The following is a 21,908-nucleotide window of genomic DNA, read 5'->3' on the forward strand; positions in this document are numbered from 1 at the left end:
ATCTCATTGACTCATTATTGAAGAGACAAAGACCTTTGAGATTGCTTTGCAGTTTATTTCTATTGTCTGTTTGGCACATGTATTAAGCACTGGTGGGGAAAATAAAATAGGTTTAAATGATCATTTGTTGAAGAGATTTATTTATCAGTACATGTCAAAAATCTGTTGAACCACCTCAGAGTAACATAGAATATTGTCAAACAGTAGACATTGTTTCTGTTCTTCCTAATGATTCTACCCCACACTTTAATGTGAAAAGAAAACTACCCTTTGAACCAGACAGCTCTTAAGTTCTACTTAATAACAAGAAATCTACATGTTGATTTGGGAAAAAAGATATTACTCCAACGTACAAATTTAAGATGATCCTGAGAGTGTGATTTGCAAAGGTGTTGAGAAACCCAGCTTGTAGCAATGTGGCATCAGTGTCACATTAATTTAGAAAGAGATTAAATGTGTGTAAAACAATGAACATTCTTTGTAAAAAGTATTTCACTCTGTGAAATATTCTAGAAAAAGTTCAGGACACTTAGCAGAGAAACAAATAGCATAATCAAAGAACCACACAGAATCGGAGCCGTGGATATGTTCCGTTGTTTTTGGGTCCAAATATCTGTGAACAAGAAATATAATACAGTGATTTGTAATAGATTCAATCTGACATATAGCAGCTTTTTAAAATATACATAACCAATACATCACTCAACTGAATTAAATTAGGCTTTTTAATAAAATAAAAAAATAAAAAAATTTAATAATAAAAAAACCCCTTTGTTTCTTTCAGACAACATCAGGGGACCCATGGAAATTAAAGCACTGTCATGGAATTCTACAAACCTGCCCTCTCTCCAGTGGTCTCCAGAGTTACAGTGCTAAAAGAGAAAAAGAAATACAGGATAATCAGGCTGTGTATTATTTAGACCAGCATTTGATTCCATACTTTATTAAAGCAGAGGACAGTAAAAACATATAGCTAAGCAAACATGTGATTTGGTTTAGGACATAGTGCAAGAAAAAAATGTCATGATACTAAAATATGAAATGTTTTAATCAAATTTAAACACTTTCAACATCTTTTGATACCTTTATTTATTGATATGTTTTGTTGAAGATCAATACTGTATTAATGAATGTTAATTATTAGTATTTACAATAAGACTGGCAAAATATATATTAATGCATACATATATATATATATATATATATATATATATATATATATATATATATATATATATATATATATATATATATATATATATATAATATATTTGGCAATGGAATATTGAATATTTGGTCAGTAAACTGAGTATGGCTGTATCATCCAAAAATTATATATATATATATATATATATATATATATATATATATATATATATATATATATATATATATATATATATATTTGGATGATACAGCCATACTCAGTTTACTGACCAAATATTCAGATATTGTTACATATAAATCAGAGATAGAAGGGGTTGTGCAGTGGTGTAAGGAGCATAAGCATAACTTGATGTTGAATGTAAAAAAAAAATGAAATAAATAATTTTTTTGACCCAAGGTTTGTGGGTGATCATTGCCCAGTGTCAATTTATGAGGAGGAAGTTTAGCAGGCAATAACATATAAGCATTCAGGAATTTACTTCTCAGCTAAAATGAGGCCATCAAGTGGAGTATGTTTGGACACAAGCTAGTCAGTGCTTGCATTATTTGTAAAGACTCAGGGACTATGGGGTGGATAAAAGTATCATGTTACAGTTCTACAGATCAGCTATTTAATCTATAATATGTCATGGCTTCACAATATGTCCATTAAACGTAGGTCACAACTTCAAAATGTGGTTGAAATAATTGGCATTTAGCCCCATCTGTCTGTAAAGAAGCAGAGCCTTATTTCGCCTTATTAATTATTGTTGATCCAAGCCATATTCTTCATAAGGAGTATGAGCTGATGCCCTCAGGCAAGACAACCTGTAAGTTGAATAGGTATAAATTCTCTCTAATTCCATTGTCAATTACATGATTGAACAATAAGCAATGATTGCTTTGTGTGAGTGAGGGTAGATTTGTAATGTGTTGGGTATTGGGTAATAATTTAGGTGTAGGTATTGTGTATTAAAATAGTGTAATGACTGATGTATACCATTTGGAAATCTTATGTTTTGTGTTGTATGGATGGTAACACTTTACTTAAAGGGGTGTGCATAAGACTGACATGACACCTTCATAATCATGACATGGCAGATGTCATAAATATGAAGGAGGTCTTATGCATGTTTATGACAACTGTCATTAAGTGTCATTCGCTCAATTATGACATTTTTAATGCAAATATGACATTGTTTGACATGTCTTTGTTATGACAACTTGACATAAACCAATACATCATAACCTGTCTGTGTCTTTGTCATGACAACTTGACATTACCAAGACAACATAAATTGTCATAAATATGTCATAAACATGACATAGCAGATTAATTATCAAACTTAAGAAACCACTTTCTGGGTTTACGGGTTAACATTTCATTGAACTGCCAGGTGGTTGGTTTTGACATTGTCTGTCATGAGGTCATTATAACTGTGTCATGAATGTTTTTCTTGACCTCAACTACAGTGGTACAAATTTAATTTGGCATTATAATGTTATAATGACTTCATGACAGCCAATGTCAAAACCAACCACCTGACAGTTTAATGAAATGTTAACCCATAAAGTTAAGTGGTTTCTTAAGTTTGATAATTAATCTGCTACAGGTATGTCATGTTTATGACATATTTATGACAGGTTGTGTTGTCTTAGTAAAGTCAAGTTGCCAAAACAAAGACATCTCACACAATGTCATATTTGCATTAAAGGGGTGGTAAAACGGCTTTTTTCGAAGGCTTGATTGTGTTTGTGGGGTTCACTGTAATATGTGTTCATGCTTCGTTTTTAAAAATTCGCATTATTTTTCACATATTTAACCATTATTCTACACTGCTCTGTCCCTTCTTGTAAAAACGCTCTGATGATTCCGGGTTCTATGAAGCCCCGCCCTCAAAAATACGCAATGGGCTCAGATTGGTTAGCTGGCCCAGTGTGTTGTGATTCGATAACCGCCATGTGCACGTTGTTCGGAAACGCCCCCTACCCTTACCGGTAGTTTGTGCTAAAGTAAACAACGGCGTTAATATTGCAATACCAGTTTGAGCAGAACCTGTTCAAGAACGGCTGTTAAAGGACGTTTCAGAAAGGTATGTTTTTTATTTTTTAAAAATGCAGATCTATTGTGATCGCTATATGACACTGACTGTTACTTTTGTATATTTAAAACGATTGTAGCTAAATATATGTCGCCAGAACTATTAACCCAATACGAACAGTAAACATTGGCTTTACAACAGCCAAATCAAACACAAACCATGTTTAGCATGCCTGTAGATAAACAATACATAAAAGCTATAATCAAAGAATAATTTACAGTGATCGCATAAACGACAACAACCTCAAACATTCCAAGTTCGCTGCGCTGGTGATATTAAACACAAGTTTGTAAGTTATGTGTTTGTCGGATAAGTATGAATTAGCATTTAACAAACTGGTTTGTGGAGACAAACTGCGTTGTCCTTCGTTTACTTCCTCGCTACAATGTACATTTAACAATACGAACTAGAAAAACACATCAACGAAAAAATCCTACTTACAGGTTGTTGGTCGTAAACAACAGCTTCTGTTTTTAAAGTTGGAACTGCTCGCTCTTTCAGGACAAGCCGTTTGCGAATCCTACATTGTAACTCGTGTAGATTGAGGATTATTATAATTATGAGGGACCGAGTTAAAAATAAATTGTAACCGTCCTTAGGAAGACTGAACAAAGTGGACCTGCAATCTGGGTGAAAATAACAGCGTTTACATGGCATAAGCGGCAACGACACTCTACTACCACAACAACTCTTCTCCAAAGCAACATAAAATGGCCTCGCCCCCTTTATGTATTGTGTTCCCAGAGGAGGGGTTTATGTAAATATTGGGCTTAGTGATGTCAGCAAGCCCACAGGAATGTCGTGTAGTCCCTACCAGCCGTTTCTGTAGTTCTTAGAAATTGATTTCTTTAAAAGCAAATATCTCCCTTTGCTTTAAACTTTGAACGTTGTAACTTTGCAGATGTTGTTTATGCTCAAACAGCAACATTACACACTAACTAAAGTTAGAAAAGTGAAATCGTGTTTTACCACCCCTTTAAAAATGTCATAATTGAGCGAATGACACTTAATGACAGTTGTCATAAACATGCATAAAACCTCCTTCATATTCATGACGTGTCATGTCATGATTATGACGGTGTCATGTCAGTCTTATGCACACCCCTTCAAGTAAAGTGTTACCAAAGTATCAAACTAAAGGTGATGATACACAGGGCAACTTTTTGAGCAATGTTGCCGAGCGATTGTTGCCTGGGCACTTAACCATTGAAAATGGGCAATACATTTCCATCTGGATAATTTAGATCAGTCGTGGGCCCTGTGACTCATCTGGTTGCCCGTTGACGGCAACATTGCCCAGCAACATTGCTTAAAAAGTTGCCCTGTGTATGCCCCTTCCCAAGCTAAAAACAAGTCGACTGTGGATGAGAGTCTGAAACAAGGACAGATGGGATGTTGTCATTCTCCACTTCACAGACAATGAGTTGAAAGAACGTAATTTAACATACAATAATGCCTAAGTTTACCACTGGGGGTGACCACACAGATGTCTTCAACAATACTATGTGCATGCCATTGGATAGCTTGACCCCGTGATTTAAGCATAAATGGAATATAATTGGAAAAAGTTGTTGTGTTATTGCAAACATAAAATAATGAAATACTATAATTATACATTGGTTCTTTCAAGTAGATTGTGTTATTTAGAATATTAAACATGGTTTCTTTGGTCAATTAATTTTTCACATACACAACAATATACTCTATAACATCCCAAATATACATCAGTTGTATAAATGTGTTTGACTCACCTTGGCAGATGACTCCAGCATCTTCACCGTGCACACAGTCATGTGATCCCCATGCATTTGATGAACAGTTTGTCAGTGTTGATTCATTCCCACGGCACTGGACATTATCCAACCATATTTGTCCAGAACCTTGTCCAAAATAAGCAGAACTCTTTGCCTCTTTAACACTGCCACAGCCCAGTTCTCTACACACCACTGCTGCGTCTGTAGAATCCCACAGATCATCACACACTGTTCCCCATATTCCCTTGTGGAGAACCTCCACTCTTCCAGAACAGAGGTTGGGTCCATTCACCAACTTGACAGCTATTAATCACAAAACAATATAAAGAGAGAAAAACAGGTCATTAGGTTTTTCTTTTGTTAATTTTTATTTGTTAGTTTTGTATTTTTGATGAGATAACAAACAAAGTGGTAATATTAGTGGAGTTTCATCCTCCTCAGCATCATTACCTTTGGGTACTGGCCGTGAAGCAGAGTCCTGCACGGGTCCGATTTTGTAAATCCGCACCCACCCGTACCCGCAGTGCTTCAAACCGCATCCGACCCGTTTTCCGACAGCGGCACTAATTAAAATCTGCACCCGACCCGCTTAAAATAGAACCGACACCCAACCCGCACCCGAAATAAAATCAGTTTAGCCAATCACATTATAGACACAATTACAAAAATGTTTATTGGCAGGTCATACAGAAGTTATTACACGACAATTAACACAAGGACAACTTCAGCCGAAGCTGTCAAAAGGCCAGTACATGCAGAACATGGCAAATGTTACCACAAAACTGAGTAGCCTTTTAACATTACCAATCGAACAGACGCGGCTACAACACTATATGCCACGCAATTTTTTTAGCCTACATCTGACAATTTTGGGTTCAAACTCGCCTTGCACACCACACATGCAGTGTTAAATTTGAAAAATACTGTTCAACAGAACTGCTTGGTTTGTTACCACAGTTATCTGTGTGCTTCCTCAGCGATGAAGTTCCACATTTGCGGCTATCCAACACGAAAATGCATGCAGCAAAGCCTTTCACAATATTTTCTTCAGATAACTCCAAATTTCTCCCACACACTGTAGCCTACTTGATTTTTGATGACGTTTTGTCGACCAACTTTACAATCTCTACTAGCTATTTTTTTCTTCAGCTCCTCAGCATTCATCTCAACGACTGTAAGCAGATCACGCGCGCGCAGTTATGATGAATTTTTAAAAGTGAAAGTAACCTAGGTAATGTTATAGATCCTGGGAGGGCGTGGTACATGGGCACAAATAAACTGATGTGGATTTTAAATTATTTTATAAACTTGAAATACAGGCATATTTTTTAAGGTAAGGTATCTTTATTTCATACCCGCAGGTAAATTTGTTTTACAGATAAAAGAAGAATTCGGTCATCCAAAAAAGAAACATAGAAGACGAAACATAAAAGACATTCCACATACAGATTTACAGGTTTATAAAACATCATGACAGGCTGCACCATGACACACACATATCCTCTATCCAAATTAACTATTAAATGCTAAAACATCTCTCTTACTCATATTATTTAAAATTTCAATTGCCGCTGGAACAAAAGTATTCCTGTACCGTCTAGTCTTCCATCTCGAAGCCACAAACCGGCGACCAGAAGGAAGTAACTTAAAACCATTCCTTAAGGGATGTGACCGATCATTCAAGACACCACTTGCTTTCCGGTACAGCTGATTTGTATATATATTTCCTAAATTCCGTTGATTTACTCCTATTATCCTACTCGCCCATTTTACACGATCCACAACCTGTCCTTTGATAGTCGTAGTGACGTGATCAACAGCGTGTATTCTAAAATCAATGATCATGTCTTTCGTTTTGATAATATTTAACTTTAGATAAGAATCATCGCACCAGGTCACAAAATCATCCACAACTGGACCGTGACCAGACTCTTCCCCCTGTAGCAAGCTCACTATCACTGTGTCATCAGCAAACTTAATAAATATCCTGTTTTCATGCAAGCTTTGACACATATTGGTGTACAAAATGTATAGTAATGGTGAAAGAACACAGTCTTGAGGCGATCCAGTGGATAAACATAATACATCTGAAAAGCTACCATTCACTTTTACCCTCTGCATTCTGTTAGTTAAAAAGTCCAGTAACCATCCCACTAAATTGTGGTTCAACTTGTAATACTCTAGCAGTCTTCTGGCTAGGATGTGGGGTTGTATAGTATTAAAAGCGGAAGAGAAGTCAATGAACAACAGTCTTGCATGGGTATTTTTCCCCTCCAGATGCTTAGTCAGTAAGTTTAACAACATAAGTAAAGCATCCTCAACACTTCTATTCGCTCTATATGCAAATTGCATAGGATCGAGGGCTTGTCCAGTCTTACGCAATATCTCAGACTTCACCAATTTCTCAAATGATTTCATTACTAAGGAGGTGAGGGCAACTGGTCTCAGATCATTTAATACTTTAGGATTATTGCATTTGGGAACAGGAGTAATAATAGACTTTTTCCACAGGCTAGGTACCTGTTGTGCCCGTAGTGACCAATTAAAAATATCAGAAAATATTGAAGTTAATTGCTTTGCACAGTGCTTTAATATTCTCCCACATATGTAGTCTGGACCAGGACTCTTATTCACCTTAGTGGAAAGAAAACATTTCTCCACTGCTGCCTGTTCTAAGACTATGTGGGAATCATCCTTACACAGGCATCGTAATTCTTCTACGTCATCTTTAAAATCAAAACTTTCAAATCTTGAATAAAACCTATTAAGAGCATTTGAAAGTTCATCATTTGATCTAAAACCGTCAATACACACAGTGCTCTTATTCACATTATGTTGTAATCCCACAATTTTCTTCATACCAGACCAAGCTGAGCCTAAATTATTGTCTGCCAATTTATTTTCCAACTTAACTTTGTATGCTTTCTTAGCTTTAAGGATCTCCGTTTTAACCTCCTTCCTCGCTATTGCCCTCTCTAAGCCTTCCCCCTGCTTGCAGGCTAGCTTCTTATTCTGCAAACTTGTTTTGACTTATTTTGACATCCATGGTTTAGTATTTGGAAAAACCTTAAATTTACGTGTAGGCACAATCATATCCTCACAAAAAGTTATATATGAACATATAACATCAGTCAGTTCGTCAATATGTTCACAAGAGTCTTTAAACACCTCCCAGTCCGTACAATCGAACACCCTTGCAGACGGGCAATAGAATCTTCAGACCACATTTTGACTTCTCTCATCTGAGGTTTTTCTGTCTTAAATAAGGGTCTATATATAGGAAGGAGCTGCACACAATTATGGTCAGCAGATCCCAGTGCTGACAATGGTACAGACTTATATGCCCCCTTTATATTCCCATAACAGAGATCCAGCATCTTATATTGTCTTGTTGGGCATGTGATGTATTGATAGAAATTTGGCAGGGTCTTTTTAAGTGACACATGATTAAAATCTCCCAAAATAAAATTCGGCGCCTCTGGTGAAATATTCTGAAGTCCTTGAACAACATCAAATACAATGTTCGATGCAATGGCGTTGTTAGCTTTCGGATGAATGTACACAACAGTTCTAAAAATTTGTGGAAATTCCCGTGGCAAATAAAATGGACGAAGGGATACTGACAATAACTCAATGTCGGGTGTACAGATCTTCTCCCGAATAGTCACCGCAGTGCAATAGCGCTTGTTGACATAGAGGCACACACCCCCACCGCGGGATTTACCTGTGATTTTTGCACTCCTGTCCGAGCGAAATGGAATACCAAAACCAACAATACACAGGCCATTATCCAAATCCTCCTCGGTTAACCAGGATTCTGTGAGTGCTATGACACAGCTGTTTCTGTATTCCTGAAGAAAGCGAACATTTCCTTGCAACTCGTCGAGTTTATTTCGTAATGACTATACGTTTCCCAGGATCATTGAGGGCAGGGGGATACGTGTAAGCTGTTTACGCCGTAGTCGCTGACGAACACCTCCCTTTTTTCCTCGCTTCCTTTCCTTAACTTTCCCTGCCAGTAGTTGATCCCTGGTATAATGAATACTTGAGGCCGGAACCACCGTTCCATGGCAAGTGTTCCATGGCAAGTCTAAAAATATCCAAAACACGATTAAAATTATCAACTCCATTGGTCTCGATGGATAGTTTGTGTTTAAGCACACTTAATCATGAGAAACATAAACCATTAAACATAAAAACATACACGGAAACTCTTAAAAACAACACACATAGGATGCCGAGTTTTTCCTTCTGCTGGTCGCCGCGTGCGCATGCGCCCCGTATATACGTATATTTTTACATTTGCATGTGATTGTTTTAAACCCGTGTTTAGACCCGTGTTTCCCCCGTGTCCGACTCGACCCGCATCCGACACAGTTGGATATTTTTCACCCGTTTGAGCAAAATTTGCGGGTCACCCGCCAGGTACCTCCGTGCAGGACTCTACCGTGAGGCAGTCGTGTTCAATGTCGCTGTTGAAGCAGAAGAAACTAACACACAACTAAACAACAATGTAATGTTTAGATGAAGATGTTGACATATCAGATTGATTGCAGTGCTTTATGTTTTTCAGTTCAAACTCATTTTTTTAGGCTGTTTTAAAGGGGTCATGACATGGTTTTTTCTTTTCTTTTATTGTGTTCCCTTAGGTGCAATTATAGTATTACTATAGTTTTTTGGACAAAAAACGTTTAAAATTTAGTGATTTATGACCTTTTCCCACCCTGTTTCTCATCCTCTGATTCAAACAGTCTATTTTGGGGGTGTTTCCCCTTTAAGAGTTCAGTGTTAACACCCACTGTTATGATTGGATAACGTCAGTGCCTATGCATCAATTGTTAACGCCCCCTTGTCAAAACGTGCGGATTTTGCGGAGCTGTGTTTACCGTTACCATATTAACGGGTGATGCGTGCGAGGCGATGGCGATTGCAATGATGTTTGAGTCAGAATCAGAGGAAATTAACCATCAACACAACTAAGAATGCATCAGCCTGTCCACATAGAAAGTGTGAAACTATTTTGTCAGCCTACATCTTTTAATAGCCTACGGGGTGTGAACATGACGGTCATAAAACAATAAGTAGGCTAAAAAACACGGTGATTATTCATAATGAATTCAACTGTAATTACCGTTTTAAAAAAGTTTTAAGTTTTAAATAGCCTACATTACTTACAGTTTGCGCTGTCGTTGTGTAGCCCAGAACAGTCCACATGGCCTTATCTTGTACGAAAGTTTTCTGGCAAGCAAAGTTTTCCAGCATCAAACTGCGATTGTTCTCAACTGTCACTCATCCTTGAAATGGGAGAACACACGCTTAAATTAACAATGCCGTGACTGGGACGTCTGCGAAAAATAAACTGCATCCATCTTCCTCTGACGTCTGGATCTTTCAGCAGCGTATTGTTATGATGGTGCAAGCAGATGAACCCAAATGCAGACAGTATGCAAGTGAACAACGTTTATTACAGAAAAACAGGGAAAACAAAACCCACGAGGGGGCAAAACAAGACAGGAACAACAATATAAGACTAACAAGACTAGACTAAGACTCTGACAGGTAACTGAACAATAAACTAACAGCTAAGACAGGAACAAACACTTCTTTCTAGACAAGACTTTCAACAGGTACTCACAGTAGGTTTCACATCAATTAACAGACAGCTAGTATCATGTAACAAGTAACAATGAACCGGCCCAGGACAGCAAACACAAGGGGATTAAATAGGGATAAACTAATGAGGGAAACAGGTGACACAGGTGAAGCAATAATGACAAAACGAGGATAACAAGGGGGGCGGGGCAAGGAACGAGACAATGCAAGCACACAGCCCAAACAAATGGCCATGTGTTTACACATACAACATGGGTCTGCCATGATCCTGCCTCAAGACCAGGGAAAATTAAAGACTAAATGGCAGGATCATGACAGAACCCCCACCTTAAGGAGCGGCTACCAGACGCTCCCCAAGGGAACACTAAACACGGGACATGACGGACTGAGACAAGGACACAAACCAACAAAACATGACAAATAACAATGAAGGCAGACACAAATACACAATGACAGGATTGGGGTGACATAATAAAAATAATAAACAAGGAAGAGGAGGTGGAGGAAACACACAGTTCTTAGGGGGCAGTCCAGGGTGAACAGGTGGACTAGGGGTCTTGGGTTGACAGGACGATGGCTGATGGCGAGGGGTCCGGGCAGACTTGGATGGGGACACATGAGGAAAAGTCTTGGTGGAAACAGTCTGGGGTTTAGAGGAGACAGGGGTGACTGGGGAAACAGTCTGGGGACTAGTGGTGACAAGGGAGACCGGGAAAACAGACTGGAATACTGCATTAGTGGCAGCAGCAACAGACTCAGGCACAGAGGAAACAGGGGAAGACGAAACAGGACTCCTGATGGGGGACAAGGCAGGCGAAGGCGCAGGACACAAGACAGGGGGTGAAACAGATGATAATGGAGCTGGAACAGGGACAGAGATCTCAGAAGACGATCCAGAATCGACGCTTCTCACTTCAAATTCAGTTGAGGCGTCGAAGGCAGCAGACTGGGGTACGGCGCTCACGGCAGCTGACTGGGGTTCGGCACTCACGGCAGCTGACTGGGGTTCGGCGCTCACGGCAGCTGACTGGGGTACGGCGCTCTCGGCAGCTGACTGGGGTACGGCGCTCTCGGCAGCTGGACTGCGATCATGACTCTCTGCAGTAGACTTGAGATCGGTGTTCTCCGGAGCATTAGGAACAGGGACTGGGGACAAGACAGGACTGACTGGGACATCAAGAATTCTGACAAGACGGGATAAATATTCAGACAGGGTTCTGGCAGCGATGATGACTGGCATCTCCTGGCGAGCTGATACAGACTCTATCACAGCCTTTGCAGCGGAATCGACCGCTGTTTTCTCTTCAGCAGACATGACTGAAGACTCAGAGACGACATTCACAGTACAAGTCTCTGGAATGGATCTCCCCAGCGCCGACTGGGAAACAGCGCATGCAGAAGCGGGCTCTGGGACAGCACCTGGGACAGCGCTTGCAGTAGCGGGCTCTGGAACATCGCTTTTAGTAGCGGGCTCCGGGACAGCGCTTTCAGTAGCGGGCTCCGGGACAGCGCTTTCAGTAGCGGGCTCCGGGACAGCGCTTTCAGTAGCGGGCTCCGGGACAGCTCTTTCAGTAGCGGGCTCCGGGACAGCGCTTTCAGTAGCGGGCTCCGGGGAAGCGCTTTCAGTAGCAGGCTCTGGGACAGCGCTCTCAGTAGCGGGCTCTGGGACAGCGCTTTCAGTAGCGGGCTCTGGGACAGCGCTTTCTGCAGCAGCGGGTTCAGGACCAAGCAGAAACGAAGGACGGGAGGCTCCCCTCCTCCTCTTCTTCCTCCTAGGTCGCGGTGCAGATGCCGTTGGTGGACTGGTGAGTGGTTGGGGAACCATGGCGGGATCTGTGTCTGGCTTTGGAAGATCAGTCTCTAGGAGGGCTGATTCCGTCGCAGAGGACTCTGAAGCTGACTCCCAAGAGGTCCGTCTCCCTCGCTTGCCGAGAAGACCTTCGGGTCCGGATGACGTAACGGGAGTGGAAGTGGGACCAGCTTGATCCCCCTGGGAAACAACACCTAGGACACAACCCTCCGGAATCACTGGCAGCTTGACTGGTGGTGAAGACAAGATGGACCCCCGCAACTCCCTCCTCGATAAACAATCCACCATATCAGCGAACGAATGGCCAACCAGCTTCTCCCGTTCAGCCAGGGGTGGAGGAGAGTTGAGACCCACAATGAGGTAGCGGTTTAGGAGGACATCAGGCAGGAAAAACCTCCTCTCGTTCGCGACCCGAGCATACTCCCTCAATGATAGCTCCCCCTGGGAGGGAATCGGGAGTTTGCCCCTCATAGAGTCAGCGATGGTCCTGTGCCACCAATCCTTCAGATCATCTGGGTTATGCTCGACACAAGAGGACATAATGTCTGCTGGGTTCGGTCTTGGCCGGTTCATTCTGTTATGATGGTGCAAGCGGATAAACCCAAATGCAGACAGTATGCAAGTGAACAACGTTTATTACAGAAAAACAGGGAAAACAAAACCCAAGAGGGGGCAAAACAAGACAGGAACAACAATATAAGACTAACAAGACTAGACTAAGACTCTGACAGGTAACTGAACAATAAACTAACAGCTAAGACAGGAACAAACGCTTCTTTCTAGACAAGACTTTCAACAGGTACTCACAGTAGGTTTCACATCAATTAACAGACAGCTAGTATCATGTAACAAGTAACAATGAACCGGCCCAGGACAGCAAACACAAGGGGATTAAATGGGGAGAAACTAATGAGGGAAACAGGTGACACAGGTGAAGCAATAATGACAAAACGAGGATAACAAGGGGGGCGGGGCAAGGAACGAGACAACGCAAGCACACAGCCCAAACAAATGGCCATGTGCTTACACATAAAACATGGGTCTGCCATGATCCTGCCTCAAGACCAGGGAAAATTAAAGACTAAATGGCAGGATCATGACACGTATATTATTCAAACATGTTGTTTGTCCACAGCCAGGAACAGCACATCTGCGTGACATCGCAATCTTCTTGTAAATAGACCCACTCGCTGCACGTCGACTGAACACATGTGAAGCGCGTGACAGATGCGATCATAGATATCATATATAAACGCTAGATGTCTCGTGCGCGCTGCTGGCCAATTGAGGTCAATGTCCGCACGTGGCGGCCATCATGCCACAGTGTGCTCGCTCACTCGTTTAATGGTGCATGTACTTTTAAATAACCATAACTTGTATAATTTTTTACCGATTTTCAAACGGTTTGGTTTGTTATAAACGTCAGAGATGTAGTTATGACACTGCATACATACACTGCATACATATGAATAATTATAACATACATGTTCAAGCATTCTGAATTATAGCCACGTTAATAACGTTTGTAAGAAACCAAACCGTTTGTAAATCCGTCAAGATTTCAGCGAGATAAGAGGATTTGTGTGCGTGCTGATCACTCACCTTACATTAAAGGGTTAGTTCACCCAAAAATGGTAATTACTCACCCTCATGTTGTTCCAACCGCGTAAGACCTTCATTCATCTTCGGAACACAAATTAAGATATTTTTGATGAAATCTGAGTGCTGGATCACTTCTCCATAGGCTGCTAGGTGGCCCAAACTTGCTGGCCCAGAAAAGTTATTAAAGAGATCGTTAATATAGTCCAAGTGACTACAGTGGCTCAATCTTAAGTATATCAAGCGACGAGAATACTTTTTGTGCGCAAAAACAAACAAAAATAACGACTTTATTCCACTATTCATTTCCTTCTCTCTGGGCCTCGTAGTGTTTTTGCGCAGCGCGTCTGTGTTACACGTCACCACGTAGGCTCACTATTGGCCGACGCTGGTCATGTGTGTGATGCGTGATGACGTATAACACAGACGCGCAGCGCAAAAACACTACGAGGCCCAGAGAGAAGGAAATGAATAGTGGAATAAAGTCATTATTTTTGTTTGTTTTTGCGCACAAAAAGTATTCTCGTCGCTTGATATACTTAAGATTGAGCCACTGTAGTCACTTGGACTATATTAACGATCTCTTTAATAACTTTTCTGGGCCAGCAAGTTTGGGCCACCTAGCAGCCTATGGAGAAGTGATCCAGCACTCAGATTTCATCAAAAATATCTTAATTTGTTTTCCGAAGATGAACGAAGGTCTTACGCGGTTGGAACAACATGAGGTTGAGTAATTACTGACAGAATTTTCATTTTTGGGTGAACTAACCCTTTAAGCCTGCCTGTGACAAGATGGCCGAACGGTGATGCCGGAAGTGACTGCGCCATAAGACATCTAGCGTTTATATATGATATCTATGGATGCGATGATGAAATAAGGCGTAGTTATCTTGCGCTTGAAGCGTAGTTGTCTACGCTGGAAGCGGTCATATGCAAACGACTGCTACGTCACTTCGTACCGTGACGTCACTTCATACCATGGATCGAGAACGAGCTGTATTTAGAGCTTGATTAAATAAATTATTCGTTTATAATGGGGAGGACGTCTTAAGCTATGAAACTTGCAGGACGTTTTAATGGTACAAAGACCTCTTATATACCAAAAGATCAAGGCAAATTTGGTTTCTCATGTCATGACCCCTTTAAAAGTTGTGTGAAAAGCAGATCTGGTTCTAATTCAAAGGTCTATAATTACCTGTCGATGGTGCTGCACTAGTTTGTTCCCGACCTATTACAGAAAAAGAGAGATGAACAAAGTCTATTACAGTTCCAGAACGGATTTCTTCATTTGCATGGTCTTTCCCATGAAAAAATGAGCTCAATGTTAAAATTGACCGGAGTTCTCCTTTAATGTACACATTAGCTGCCTCCCAATTCACTTCCCCCCCAAAGAGATTGCCTGCTCATTAATCTTCAGGCATCAGGAGCTACCTTCTGGAGGGGGGAGTAATGTCATGTTTAGTCTGTTCTTGTTTCGTTTTCAAGGACTTTTAGCATGTGTATCTTTTGTTTCCTGCCTTCTCATCATTAGTTGTCATGGCTATTCATTGTTTCATTAATCAAAGCATGAATAAATGTGTTTGACTCACCTTGGCAGATGACTCCAGCATCTTCACCGTGCGCACAGTCATGTGATCCCCATGCATTTGATGAACAGTTTGTCAGTGTTGATTCATTCCCACGGCACTGGACATCATCCAACCATATTTGTCCAGAACCTTGTCCAAAATAAGCTAAACTCTTTGCCTCTATAACACTGCCACAGCCCAGTTCTCTACACACCACTGCTGCGTCTGTAGAATCCCACAGATCATCACACACTGTTCCCCATATTCCCTTGTGGAGAACCTCCACTCTTCCAGAACAGAGGTTGGGTCCATTCACCAACTTGACAGCTATTAATTACAAAACAATATAAAGAGAGAAAAACAGGTCATTAGGTTTTTCGTTTGTTAATTTTTGTTTGTTAGTTTTGTATTTTTGATGAGATAACAAACAAAGTGGTAATATTACTGGAGTTTCATCCTGGCCTGCTACAGAAAAATAGAGATGAACAAAGTCTATTACAGTTCCAGAACGGATTTCTTCATTTGCATGGTCTTTCCCACACTGAGAGTGATATTCAAACGGATGGTAAACAAAAATTAGGTTTTTATTCTCTAAACCATTCGCCTTCACCATGCTAAGAAAGTGGACTGCATAGATTGCAAGCATGAAGTGAGTGGAACAAAATTCAGTGTCTGACATTGAGACCAGGTCAATTCATTTAGCCCATGCCACCAACTGGGCAAAAGTTACAAAGTTCTAAATGAAGCTTAAATGTACACATTAGCTTGGTCCCAATTCAGAGGCTGCATCCTTCGAAGGCCGATTGCGTCACCGTTGCGCCACAAAGGCTCCTTAAAATGCGGCCTCCAAATGCGTCCTTCGTTCCCCGTGAAGTGAAGGATACAACAGATGGATCCTGGTGGAGTACTGGTACTGGTGGAGCTGGATGATGAGTTGTGTGGTGAAGCCCTTCCTCCAGTATTTGAATTCAGTTTGGAGAGAACGATTTGCTGATCACTTCCTGTGCTCAGGCCCTTCCTCCTCCACTGGTTCCGTCCAGCATCCAAGTCCCTTCATTTCCATTGGGTCTGCCCAGACCAAATCTTCCTCTTCTTCTCCATCTCCACCGGTCCAGTCCGGTTCCGACTCATCTTCGTCACAGATGGTACTGTCCATCTTCAAGCCTCCTTCATCGCCGCTGGTCCTAACCAGCTCAAAGCTTTTTTTGCCACTAATGATATGCCCACCTAGCCTCCCTCTCCCACCTCCTCTGCCCAAGCCATTCAGTCCTTCGGCCCCTTCTTTTCTGGCTCTCTTCAGTCCCTCAGCTCCACTATTTACTCTACCCTTCTTAGACCAGCCTTGGGCATCAGATTCGCCAGCTCAGCCCAGGGGTGTCAATTGCAGTGCTCCACATCAGACCTCCAGGCCTGTAGCTCCACCTCAGCCTGTCGAGCAGTCGACTCCACCTTGGATCCTCCCTCCCTCTGCTCCACCCAGAACCGTCCACCTTGGTCTGACATCGCTCTAGTTCTAAATGAAGCTTAATGTACACATTAGCTGCCTCCCAATTCACTTCCCCCAAAGAGATTGCCTGCTCATTAGTCTTCAGGCATCAGGAGCCGCCTTCCGGAGGGGGGAGTAATGTCACGTTTAATCTGTTCTTGTTTCGTTTTCAAGGAATTTTAGCATGTGTATCTTTTGTTTCCTGCCTCCTCATCATTAGTTGTCATGCCTATTCATTGTTTCATTAATTAGAGCATGAATAAATGTGTTTGACTCACCTTGGCAGATGACTCCAGCATCTTCATTGTGCCCACAGTTATGTGATCCCCATGCATTTGATGAACAGTTTGTCAGTGTTGATTCATTCCCATGGCACTGGACATCATCCAACCATATTTGTCCAGAACCTTGTCCAAAATAAGCAGAACTCTTTGCCTCTATAACACTCCCACAGCCCAGTTCTCTACACACCACTGCTGCGTCTGTAGAATCCCACAGATCATCACACACTGTTCCCCATATTCCATTGTGGAGAACCTCCACTCTTCCAGAACAGAGGTTGGGTCCATTCACCAACTTGACAGCTATTAATCACAAAACAATATAAAGAGAGAAAAACAGGTCATTAGGTTTTTCGTTTGTTAATTTTTGTTTGTTAGTTTTGTATTTTTTGATGAGATAAACAAAGTGGTAATAATAGTGGAGTTTCATCCTCCTCAGCATCATTACCTTTGGGTACTGGCCGTGAGGAAGTCGTGTTCAATGTCGCTGTTGAAGCAGAAGAAACTAACACACAAATAAACAACAATGTTATGTTTAGATGAAGATGTTGACATATCAGATTGATTGCAGTGCTTTATGTTTTTCAGTTCAAACTCATTTTTTAGGCTGTTTTAAAAGTTGTGTGAAAAGCAGATCTGGTTCTAATTCAAAGGTCTATATTTACCTGTCGATGGTGCTGCACTAGTTTGTGCCTGGCCAGCTACAGAAAAAGAGAGATGAACAAAGTCTATTACAGTTCCAGAACGGATTTCTTCATTTGCATGGTCTTTCCCACACTGAGAGTGATATTCAAACGGATGGTAAACAAAAATTAGGTTTTCATTCTCTAAACCATTCGCCTTCAACATGCTAAGAAAGTGGACTGCATAGATTGCAAGCATGAAGAGAGTGGAACAAAACTCAATGTCTGACATTGAGAACAGGCCAATTAATTTAGCCCATGCAACCAACTGGGCAAAAGTTACAAAGTTCTAAATGAAGCTTAATGTACACATTAGCTGCCTCCCAATTCACTTCCCCCAAAGAGATTGCCTGCTCATTAGTCTTCAGGCATCAGGAGCCGCCTTCCGAAGGGGGGAGTAATGTCATGTTTAGTCTGTTCTTGTTTTGTTTTCAAGGACTTTTAGCATGCGTCTCTTTCATTTCCTGCCTTCTCATCATTAGTTGTCATGCCTATTCATTGTTTCATTAATTAAAGCATGAATAAATGTGTTTGACTCACCTTGGCAGATGACTCCAGCATCTTCACCATGCACACAGTCATGTGATCCCCATGCATTTGATGAACAGTTTGTCAGTGTTGATTCATTCCCACGGCACTGGACATCATCCAACCATATTTGTCCAGAACCTTGTCCAAAATAAGCAGAACTCTTTGCCTCTATAACACTGCCACAGCCCAGTTCTCTACACACCACTGCTGCGTCTGTAGAATCCCACAGATCATCACACACTGTTCCCCATGTTCCATTGTGGAGAACCTCCACTCTTCCAGAACAGAGGTTGGGTCCATTCACCAACTTGACAGCTATTAATCACAAAACAATATAAAGAGAGAAAAACAGGTCATTAGGTTTTTCGTTTGTTAATTTTTGTTTGTTAGTTTTGTATTTTTGATGAGATAACAAACAAAGTGGTAATATTACTGGAGTTTCATCCTGGCCTGCTACAGAAAAATAGAGATGAACAAAGTCTATTACAGTTCCAGAACGGATTTCTTCATTTGCATGGTCTTTCCCACACTGAGAGTGATATTCAAACGGATGGTAAACAAAAATTAGGTTTTTATTCTCTAAACCATTCGCCTTCACCATGCTAAGAGAGTGGACTGCATAGATTGCAAGCATGAAGTGAGTGGAACAAAATTCAGTGTCTGACATTGAGACCAGGTCAATTCATTTAGCCCATGCCACCAACTGGGCAAAAGTTACAAAGTTCTAAATGAAGCTTAAATGTACACATTAGCTTGGTCCCAATTCAGAGGCTGCATCCTTCGAAGGCCGATTGCGTCACCGTTGCGCCACAAAGGCTCCTTCAAATGCGGCCTCCAAATGCGTCCTTCGTTCCCCGTGAAGTGAAGGATACAACAGATGGATCCTGGTGGAGTACTGGTACTGGTGGAGCTGGATGATGAGTTGTGTGGTGAAGCCCTTCCTCCAGTATTTGAATTCAGTTTGGAGAGAACGATTTGCTGATCACTTCCTGTGCTCAGGCCCTTCCTCCTCCACTGGTTCCGTCCAGCATCCAAGTCCCTTCATTTCCATTGGGTCTGCCCAGACCAAATCTTCCTCTTCTTCTCCATCTCCACCGGTCCAGTCCGGTTCCGACTCATCTTCGTCACAGATGGTACTGTCCATCTTCAAGCCTCCTTCATCGCCGCTGGTCCTAACCAGCTCAAAGCTTTTTTTGCCACTAATGATATGCCCACCTAGCCTCCCTCTCCCACCTCCTCTGCCCAAGCCATTCAGTCCTTCGGCCCCTTCTTTTCTGGCTCTCTTCAGTCCCTCAGCTCCACTATTTACTCTACCCTTCTTAGACCAGCCTTGGGCATCAGATTCGCCAGCTCAGCCCAGGGGTGTCAATTGCAGTGCTCCACATCAGACCTCCAGGCCTGTAGCTCCACCTCAGCCTGTCGAGCAGTCGACTCCACCTTGGATCCTCCCTCCCTCTGCTCCACCCAGAACCGTCCACCTTGGTCTGACATCGCTCTGTCTGCACCACGGACTTCCAAACCTTACGCTGCTACCTGCCCTGACACTTCCCCCAAAGAGATTGCCTGCTCATTAGTCTTCAGGCATCAGGAGCCGCTTTCCGGAGGGGGGAGTAATGTCATGTTTAGGCTGTTCTTGTTTTGTTTTCAAGGACTTTTAGCATGCGTCTCTTTAATTTCCTGCCTTCTCATCATTAGTTGTCATGGCTTTTCATTGTTTCATTAATTAAAGCATGAATAAATGTGTTTGACTCACCTTGGCAGATGACTCCAGCATCTTCACCGTGCACACAGTCATGTGATCCCCATGCATTTGATGAACAGTTTGTCAGTGTTGATTCATTCCCATGGCACTGGACATTATCCAACCATATTTGTCCAGAACCTTGTCCAAAATAAGCAGAACTCTTTGCCTCTATAACACTCCCACAGCCCAGTTCTCTACACACCACTGCTGCGTCTGTAGAATCCCACAGATCATCACACACTGTTCCCCATGTTCCATTGTGGAGAACCTCCACTCTTCCAGAACAGAGGTTGGGTCCATTCACCAACTTAACAGCTATTAATCACAAAAAACAGGTCATTAGGTTTTTCGTTTGTTAATTTTTGTTTGTTAGTTTTGTATTTTTTGATGAGATAACAAACAAAGTGGTAATATTAGTGAAGTTTCATCCTCATCAGCATCATTACCTTTGGGTACTGGCCGTGAGGAAGTCGTGTTCAATGTCGCTGTTGAAGCAGAAGAAACTAACACACAAATAAACAACAATGTTATGTTTAGATGAAGATGTTGACATATCAGATTGATTGCAGTGCTTTATGTTTTTCAGTTCAAACTAATTTTTTAGGCTGTTTTAAAAGTTGTGTGAAAAGCAGATCTGGTTCTAATTCAAAGGTCTATAATTACCTGTCTGTGGTGCTGCACTAGTTTGTGCCTGGCCTGCTACAGAAAAAGAGAGATGAACAAAGTCTAATACAGTTCCAGAACGGATTTCTTCATTTGCATGGTCTTTCCCACACTGAGAGTGATATTCAAACGGATGGTAAACAAAAATTAGGTTTTTATTCTCTAAACCATTCGCCTTCAACATGCTAAGAAAGTGGACTGCATAGAATGTGAGCATGAAGTGAGTGGAACAAAACTCATTGTCTGACATTGAGAACAGGCCAATTCATTTAGCCCATGCAACCAACTGGGCAAAAGTTACAAAGTTCTAAATGAAGCTTAATGTACACATTAGCTGCCTCCCAATTCACTTCCCCCAAAGAGATTGCCTGCTCATTAGTCTTCAGGCATCAGGAGCCGCCTTCCGGAGGGGGGAGTAATGTCACGTTTAATCTGTTCTTGTTTCGTTTTCAAGGAATTTTAGCATGTGTATCTTTTGATTCCTGCCTCCTCATCATTAGTTGTCATGCCTATTCATTGTTTCATTAATTAGAGCATGAATAAATGTGTTTGACTCACCTTGGCAGATGACTCCAGCATCTTCATTGTGCCCACAGTTATGTGTTCCCCATGCATTTGATGAACAGTTTGTCAGTGTTGATTCATTCCCATGGCACTGGACATCATCCAACCATATTTGTCCAGAACCTTGTCCAAAATAAGCAGAACTCTTTGCCTCTATAACACTCCCACAGCCCAGTTCTCTACACACGACTGCTGCGTCTGTAGAATCCCACAGATCATCACACACTGTTCCCCATATTCCATTGTGGAGAACCTCCACTCTTCCAGAACAGAGGTTGGGTCCATTCACCAACTTGACAGCTATTAATCACAAAACAATATAAAGAGAGAAAAACAGGTCATTAGGTTTTTCGTTTGTTAATTT

The 21,908-nt window shown here is 41.5% G+C and overlaps 1 protein-coding gene across 1 annotated transcript; it reads right to left on the reverse strand.

Moving 5' to 3' along the window:
• Positions 1–37: 37 nt before the first annotated feature.
• On the reverse strand, positions 38–21,886 carry LOC311070407 (scavenger receptor cysteine-rich domain-containing protein DMBT1-like; the record flags this gene model as incomplete). Its single annotated transcript, XM_084094232.1, has 14 exons — positions 38–613; positions 838–872; positions 5,000–5,305; positions 15,220–15,252; positions 15,614–15,919; positions 17,357–17,662; positions 17,808–17,864; positions 18,025–18,060; positions 18,583–18,888; positions 20,327–20,632; positions 20,764–20,820; positions 20,981–21,016; positions 21,539–21,844; positions 21,880–21,886. The coding sequence occupies 13 exons, from the start codon at positions 21,884–21,886 to the stop codon at positions 865–867; spliced, it is 2,070 nt and encodes a 689-aa protein (XP_083950358.1). The 3' UTR covers positions 38–613; positions 838–864.
• Between the last annotated feature and the right edge of the window lie 22 nt (positions 21,887–21,908).

Source organism: Abramis brama (genome assembly GCF_963993115.1).
Source record: "Abramis brama genome assembly, chromosome: 20".
Lineage (NCBI taxonomy): Eukaryota > Metazoa > Chordata > Actinopteri > Cypriniformes > Leuciscidae > Abramis > Abramis brama.